General features: G+C 37.0%; 1 protein-coding gene across 1 annotated transcript in view; it reads left to right on the forward strand.

Moving 5' to 3' along the window:
• The window catches only part of LOC127454918 (uncharacterized), a 70,256-nt gene extending 63,785 nt beyond the window's left edge, over positions 1–6,471 (forward strand). The window contains exon 5 of the mRNA XM_051722456.1: positions 4,725–6,471. Within this exon, the coding sequence (XP_051578416.1) occupies positions 4,725–4,850 (126 nt within the window). The 3' untranslated portion in view covers positions 4,851–6,471. The remainder of the gene's footprint in view (positions 1–4,724) is intronic.
• The last annotated feature ends 2,589 nt before the right edge of the window (positions 6,472–9,060 follow it).

A 9,060-nucleotide genomic window follows, 5' to 3' on the forward strand; every position in this document is an offset into this window, starting at 1 on the left:
TGCCTATACACACTAACTGCAATATATGGTAGAATTACACTTTGCAGTGTTTTTTTAATCTGAGGTATATCTTGTCAGATTTAGTTTGTTAACCAAGACTTAATTCAGTGCATCTATTGATTATATTTGCTATATGAGAAATTTAATTTTTCTGTTGCAGAAAGAGAACTCGCCTGATTTCTTTAAAGTTGTTGAGTTGTTCTACATTAACAGCTCGTTTTCTGTTTTCTGGGTAGGGTGCAGTGTACATGTTTCTTTTCCTTAGATATAATAACAGCTGCAACAGTACTCATAATATTACTCAAACATGTTCTGTTTGCATTCAAGGCATAATTTAAAGTTTTAGAGATCATATTTATTTTATCTTGACTTTATTTACATATGTGCCCTTGTGGTAATCCAAAAGTAATTAAAAGTAATATGATTACATTACTTTCATATTGCTGTAATTAGATTACATTACTGATTACATTTATTGTTAAGTAATCAGTAATATGTAACAGATTACATTTAAAAAGTAACCCTCCCAACCCTGAGTGTAATACTAGAGCTAAAGGAGGGTAAACTCTTCTGAACTACTTTAAACTCAGCTGGTGTTTTGCAACTCAAAAATCAGTCACAGGTCTGTTCTGACAGTAGGGTCATAGACAGCAGGGAAAATGCAAATAAAAAAATGCAACTATAATAGTGCATATTTGCTCTTGTTATGATTAGGGCTGGGTAAAAATATTGATTTTAATTCTCAAAACATTTAATTGTTATCACACATAGCAGTTTGACTCCACCATTGTTAATATGCACTCTCCTTAAACACTTCTCTGAGACTGCTGAACTCGCTCTATTTTTAAAGAGACAGTTCTGTTTTAGCGCTTGTTCTACATATCAATTTAAATCTAAATAGTACAAATTTAGCATGTAAACAATAAACATGTAAAAATATATACTGTATATACAACTGCCTGGCCAAAAAAAAAAAAAGTCACATACTCTAATATTTTGTTGGACCACCTTTAGCTTTGATTATGGCACGCATTCGTCATGGCATTGTTTCGACAACCTTATGCAATGTCACACCATTTATTTCTGTCCAGATTAGCATTCATTTTTGGCTGAGATCTTGTATTGATGATGGGAGAGTCGAACCACTCCATAAATTCTTCTCCAGCAAACCACAAAGACTTTCAGTGGGGTTATGGTCAGGACTCTTTAGTGGCCAATTCATGTGTGAAAATGATTCCTCATGCTCCCTGAACCACTCTTTCACAATTTGAGCCCAATAAATCTTGGCATTGTCGTCCTGGAATATGCCCGTGCCATCAGGGAAGAAAAAAAATTCATTGATGGGATAACCTGGTCATTCAGTACATGCAGGTAGTCAGCAGACATCATTTTAATGCAGCATAACATTGCTGAGCCTACACCTGACCAATTGAAGTGACCCCAGATCATAACACTGCCTCCAGAGGCTTGTACAGTGGGCACTATGCATGATGGGTGCATTGCTTCATGCGCTTCCCTTCTTACCCTGACGTGCCCATCGCTTTGGAATAGTATAAATCTGGACCCATCAGACCACATGACCTTTTTCCATTGCTCCACAGTCCAATCTTTGTGCTCTCTAGCAAATTGAAGTCGTTTTTTCAGATTAGCCTCACTAACCAGTGGCTTTCTTTTGGCCACACAGCTGTTTAGTCCCAATCCTGTAAGTTCTCATTTCATTGTGCATGTGGAAATGCTCTTACTTTCACTATTAAACATAGCCGTGAGTTATACTGTAGATTTTTTACGATGTGACTTCACCAACGGTTTTAGTGATCTCTTATTATGACCATTCAAGATTTTTTTCCGACCACATTTCTTCCACGAAGCTGACAGTTCACCACTACACTTCTAGGTTTTAATAATGCGTTGGGCAGTTCTTAACCCAATTCCAGTGATTTTAGAAATCTCCTTAGGTGTTTTCTTTGCTTTATGCAGGCCAATAATTTGCCCCTTCTGAAACACAGTAACATCTTTTCCACGACCATGGGATACGTCTTCCGACATAATTGTTTAAGAAATGAGAAGCTACACACTGCATCAGTTAGGTTTAAAAGGATTGTTGCCAGCTGAAACATATTAATCACTGCAATAATGATCCAATCATAGGCTCTTAAGTATCTGCTTATTTAAATCCTTTTTCTTTGTTTTGGCCAGGCAGTGTATGATTGTGTGTGTGTGTGTGTATATATGTGTGTGTGTGTGTATATATATATGTGTGTGATATATATATATATATATATATATATATATATATATATACATACATACATACATACACACACACACACACACACACTTAGGTTGAAGTCATTAAAACCACTCCACAGATTTAACATTAGCAAACTATAGTTTTGGCAAGTTGTTTAGAACATCTACTTTGCGTAAGACATGAGTAATTTTTCCAACAATTGTTTACAGACAGATTGTTTCACTTTTAATTGACTATATCACAATTCCAGTGGGTCAGAAGTTTACATGCACTATGTTAACTGTGCCTTTAAGCAGCTTGGAAAATTCCAGAAAATTATGCTTTAGACAATTAGCCAGTTTGCTTCTGATAGGAGGTGTACTGAATTGGAGGTGTACCTGTGGATGTATTGTAAGGCCTACCTTCAAACTCAGTGCCTCTTTGCTTGGCATCATGGGAAAATCTAAAGAAATCAGCCAAGAAAAAATTAAAAGTTGTGGACCTCCAGAAGTCTGGTTCATCCTTGGGAGCAATTTCCAAATGCCTGAACGTATGTATAAACACTATGGGACCATGCAGCCATCATACCGCTCAGGAAGGAGACGCATTCCGTCTCCTAGAGATGAACATAGTTTGGTGCGTAAAGTGCAAATCAATCACAGAACAACAGTAAAGGAGCTTGTGAAGATGCTGGAGGAAACAGGTAGACAAGTATCAACATCCTCAGTAAAATGAGTCATATAGACATAACCTGAAAGGCTGCTCAGCAAGGAAGAAGCCATTGCAACAAAACTGCCATAAAAAAGCCAGACTACAGTTTGCAAGTGCACATGGGGACAAAGATATTTCTTTTTGGAGAAATGTCCTCTGGTCTAATAAAACTAAAATTAAACTGTTTGGCCATAATGACCATCTTTATTTTTGGAGGAAAATGGGTGAGGCTTGCAAGCCGAAGAACACCATCCCAACCGTGAAGCATGGGGGTGGCAGCATCATGTTTTGGGGGTGCTTTGCTGCAGGAGGGACTTGTGCACTTAACAAAATAGATGGCATCATGAGGAAGGAAAATTATGTAGATATATTGAAGCAACATCTCAAGACATCAGCCTGGAAGATAAAGCTCGGTCGAAAATGGGTCTTCCAAATAGACAATGACCCCAAGCATACCTCCAAAGTTGTGGCAAAATGGCTTAAGGACAACAAAGTCAAGGTATTGGAGTGGCCATCACAAAGCCCTGACCTCAATCTGATAGAAAATTTGTGGGCAGAACTGAAAAAGTGTGTGCGAGCAAGGATGCCTACAAACCTGACTCAGTTACACCAGTTCTGTCTGGAGGAATGGGCCACAATTCCAGCAACTTATTGTAAGAAGCTTGTGGAAGGCTACCCAAAAGGTTTGACCCAAGTTAAACAATTGAAAGGCAATGCTACCAAATACTAACAAAGTGTATGTAAACTTCTGACCCACTGGGTATGTGATGAAAGAAATAAAAGCTGAAATAAATCATTCTTTTTACTATTATTCTGACATTTCTTAAAATAGTGATTTTAACTGACCTAAGACAGGGAATGTTTTCTAAAATTAAATGTCAGAAATTGTGAAAAATGTATTATTTAAATGTATTTGGCCAAAATGTATGTAAACTTCTGACTTCAAGTGTGTGTGTGTGTGTGTGTGTGTGTGTGTGTGTGTGTGTTATTTATATATATATATATATAAAATAAATGCAATTTGAAGACGTCCTTTATATTGGTGGAATACATGGACTATGTACTTTTTAAAAAAGCTAAAATGTGATTAGCTTAAAACTAACAATTAAATAAAATTTGTCAAATTAATATTTTCGTAATGTTATAAGGTCTCCTGTATAATTGCATTAGCTGAGATAATTTCTTTCATATTTATGGACATTAAAACAAATATACCCAAATTAATTGGAATTGAATAGAATCGAGAGCTTGTGAATCAGAATCAAATTGAATCAGGCAATTTATATCAATACCAAGCCCTAGTTATGATAGCAAATATAAATAGGCTAATCAACATTTAAAATGAACGATAAAAGCTTTTTATCTGTTTTGTTGATGACATCAAAGGCTGTGTGTCTAATCAGACTTATTCTGTGCAAATCCGTCATCTTGGTAATACTAAAGCGATATTTTGCCTAGTGTTTGTTTCATGGGTTCATGCTAATAAATCACAATCCTGATGTTGTTTATAGAGTTACAAAATTGTCAGTTTTCCTATTCATCAATTCTGTCAAATTTCCCAAGCATTACTATCATGTTATTAATTTTGCATATTGTTGAACTTATGCTGCATACATTTCAGTGTGTGATTTGAAGAACATTTTTGTTTACTTGTATTATGATCAAATGTAAAATCTGGGTTCTGAAGCAAAACCAGTTGAGAACCACTGCTCTAACATAGTCAATTGCTTACCACTTGAACTTGCAGTTGTCTTCACACCTTTCCTTTTTTGTTTCTTCACAGAATCTGAGTGGTGGCCGTCACGCTCCCAGATACTCCTATGATCCTTCCATCTTCACTTTCCGCTCACTGAGCAATGCCCCACCCTGCAGTCCCCTGCTCCCCACTGAAGATCATCCGTGTGCTTGAAGGAAAGACTGGAAACTCAAAAACAAAACACTGCAAATTTGTGGACCAAAAATCCCCAACATAAAGACAATGTATGTTTTTGCATTGCCTTTTATTTTGCAGGATATTAGTGTGAACAAAGGCCCCGTGATAAGGCCTGTTGACAAAACAGGAAGTGTGATCAGGGCCAGAATGTACGAGAGGAACGAGGAGATGGCAACCTTTCGCCTTTAGCTGTCTCATCCTCTCTATCTCTCAGGAAACCCACTTAGAACTTAATATTGATGACAAGGCCACGACCACTGCATTACATGTAAAACCGCAACCAAGTGGTAACAGAAATGAGGAGAGTTTGGTTAGTGGCCACATGGTAATGGTGTGACCATAACATTTTGGAAAATATCTAAGACCATATTGAAAGTATTTGGTTGTTTGGACAGCAAAATGTTTTGAGACAATCAGTTTGATGCCAGAATGGGCCTTAAATAATTCAATACAACTGGTTATTGATCTAATAGAGTCAATAGCTCTATAAACAGGGTCAACCCAGAAAACCTAACAATCCAACATAATGAAAATACACACCAGATTTTCCATGTCATTGTTCATGTTTAGATGTTATGTAAGTGAAAATAACAGTATATCAGAATCTGATGTCTCTTCCAAAGTAATTAAATACTAAGCAAAAAACAAAGAGAAATACTACACACACACACACACACACATATACTATAGTATTTCAACATTGTATATTACACCCCTTCATGCGCTTTGTCTAGTAGCACATTTAAGTATATAACGTGCAGTCTTTTACAATGACATTGTAGTTTATGAAATTTTTGACATTGTTTCATCTTAAAGATTTAATCAGGGATGAAATCATAGCCCACACATACACATTGGCTATATTTGGAATGGAATACTAGTCTACTGCTTACTGCATACTGTGCAGTATACACTGTATACTGCTCGATATAAAAAATAAAATAAAAAAAATGCAACAACTAAATTATTACACTGTTAATTGCACAAATGATGTCTAGTTATCACAGAAATAAAAATGGTTTGCATTTTTAATCCAATTTTGAGTAAAATTGTTGTGGCACTTTTATCAAATAATGAATCAAGGAGATTAGTTAAAAGTTGTAGGTCAATCATATTACATGTGAGACACCGTATTCTGCAGAAAATTTGAATACTGTGCACAGTATAAATACTATATACTTCAGAAATCATAGTATGGTAGTATGCAATTCCAAACATTGTTATTCTGATGTGTAGAAAACAAAGTACAGCACTCAACAGGGGTCTTAAATAATGACCGTAAGCCTATCCATGCAGTATATTTAAAAGCTAAAATCATTTTGAGGACTTGATTGTGGGTGTAGTGTACTCAGTAGCATACTTATTCTGCAGTACTCTTTGTTGAATGTAAACAGATACAGTGTGGATAAAGATCAATAAGCTAGGCCAATCAGAGGGCAAACAATAAGTACAATTATTCGTTGTTGTACAAGTTTCACCTAGGTATTACATGTATCTACGTGAAATGAATACAATATTTTAAATTAAATATAGCTACAGGGGCATATAGTGCATGCTTGCAACGTGAAAAGTTGAGGAAAATAAAAATTTCTTCCCATTTTGTGTCATGTTATTTTACTTGAAAAGTGGTTTGACTCAGGTTATGACAGTTGATAGATATCTATGTTAATATTATTTGCAAGAGTTGTTTAGTAAAGCTTCTGAGGGCAAGTCTTAGATAGTGTCCCTTTTACAAATGGGGTCACTGCCCCACCCTGAGCTCCTGATGTTCCCTAGGGGAGTTGAGACAGTGGTCAGTGTATCGTTCACAAGGTCCTAGAGATTTGGACTGTACTGTTTGACTGCAAGGATAGAAAGACATGTCCCTATAGACCTAAGGAGATGGATCGTCTGTAAGCAACTAGTGTCCGTAGGCTTTGTTCAGACAGGTGGCAAATTTTTTTTTTCATACTACAAACAACTGCCAAAAAAACAACAAAAAAAAAAAACAACAACTATTTGTATGTGGTTTTAAATCTGATTAAATCTTGATTTTTGGAATGTGTTTCATTCTGAACGGAAAGTTCAGATTTCAAATTTTTTTTTTTTATCATTCGGTACACTGCACACATATGTGATGGTATACACAATGCAGTAGAGAAGTACAGTATCTCTTGCTGTATCAGAACTGAATTTTTTGCTCACTCTTTCCCTATGCAGTGAACTAAGTGGCATTAGTTATAGTAAACCTCCACCCGATTTGTTGAAACCATGTCAACATGGGTCAGATTTCATAATTTGCAAAATGACAGCATGGACAGTCAGTCCTCAACATCATATTAGGAAAACAAAATTAAATTGGGTGCACTGTATACAAAGCCTTAGGCCACATCCACACTAATCATTTTTAGTTTGAAACCTCCATTTTTAATTTCCTGGCATCATCAATATAAAAAGTATGTGGTTATGGAAAGGGTTTCAGAAATTGTTGGATTTTTGTTAGAGGAAAAACGCCATTCCAGTGTGGATGAGAGGTGGAAACGTAGTGAAATCATTGCCTTTATTTAAATGAAAAAATAAGTGTGGACATGGCCTAAGAAACTAGAAAGAGAACACAGAGAATGCTGTGAAACGACCGATTTTAATGAGGTAAAAACTCAAAGGTTTCTGGAAGTGAGCATATACCTGAAAGGTGTCTCAAGTTGTGCCTGGCAAGCTATTTTGCCTCTATATGGCTATGATTAGGGGTGGAGTCAGGGTTAAGACCTCAGTAGCCAGCCAGAAAAAATTCCCAGCACCTTTCACTGCAAGGAACTCTGATGTAAGCATCCATTGACCGATGATAATTTCAGGGAGTTGGGTTCAGTTGTGCTTTCAGAATATTGCTGTATCACAAACTGAAACTGATTTTCTCCATGCCCTCAAAGCAGATCTCCATCAGTAGAAGCCCTAAAAGTTTGTCATCTTACTTTGATTACATGACCATGATCCACAAAAACTTTCCACTCTCGTGTGAATAGTTTCCTCATGTAAAAGGGCTTTTGTGTAAGGGTCATGTTGTTTATTTCTCGCTATGTATGTGCGTGTTTGCATGTGTTGGGTGATAAGCATGTCTGCCAACATTGCAGGTTTCATATCCACCCTAAAGGAGAATTTTCATTTTAGTGTGGGCTGATTCCACAGCCCTATCCATGCCAGATCCTAAACAGAGCGATAAGCTGCGAGTTTGTGTACAGGGAACAGAGAGTGACGTCAGTGCCTGGCTGTGGTGAGGCGCCTGTTGAATTTAGCCAGGAATGAAAAAGATGGGTGTGTGCAGTCTGATCAGCTGATCCTCTGGAAGAATGTGGTTCAATTTGCCACCTTTCAAAATCACATTCCTGTTGGATAAGCAGTGTTTTTACATTCACTTTAGAATTCGGAAAAAGTTCAATCGACTCCAAATGGCACCTTTGGAAAACCTTATAAAAATTAATCCTAAGTGGTGTACTGTAGATATACGATATGTTACCCTTTTAAAAACACGAGATGACATAAAAAAAAACAACAAAAAAAAACCATTTACTGAGTGCACCTTTAAGCTCTATGGACCACATACACGGATCAGCCACAACATTAAAACCACCTGCCTAATATTGTGTAGGTCCCCCTCGTGCTGCCAAAACAGCTTAGAATTGCATTTGGAGATGCTATTCTTCTCACCACAATTGTACAGAGCAGTTATCTGAGTTACACTAGACTTTGTCAGTTCGAACCAGTCTGGCCATTCTTTGTTGACCTCAATAAGGCATTTCAGTCCACAGAACTGCCGCTCACTGGATGTTTTTTTGTTTTTGGCACCATTCAGTGTAAATTCTAGAGACCGTTATGCATGAAAATTCTAGATCACCAGTTTCAGAAATATTCAAACCAGCCCGTCTGGCACCAACAATCAACCATGCGATGATCTAATCAGCCAATTGTGTGGCAGCACTGCAGTGCATAATATCATACAGATACGGGTCAGGAGTATTTCTGTAATTGCTGATCTCCTGGGATTTTCACACACAACAGTCTCTAGAATTTACTCCGAATGGTGCCAAAAACAAAAAACATCCAGTGAGTGGCAGTTCTGTGGACGGAAATGCCTTGTTGATGAGGGAGGTCAACAGAGAATGGCCAGACTGGTTCGAACTGACAAAGTCTACGGTAACTCAGATAACCGTAC

The sequence above is a fragment of the Myxocyprinus asiaticus genome, chromosome 17 (assembly GCF_019703515.2).
Source record: "Myxocyprinus asiaticus isolate MX2 ecotype Aquarium Trade chromosome 17, UBuf_Myxa_2, whole genome shotgun sequence".
Lineage (NCBI taxonomy): Eukaryota > Metazoa > Chordata > Actinopteri > Cypriniformes > Catostomidae > Myxocyprinus > Myxocyprinus asiaticus.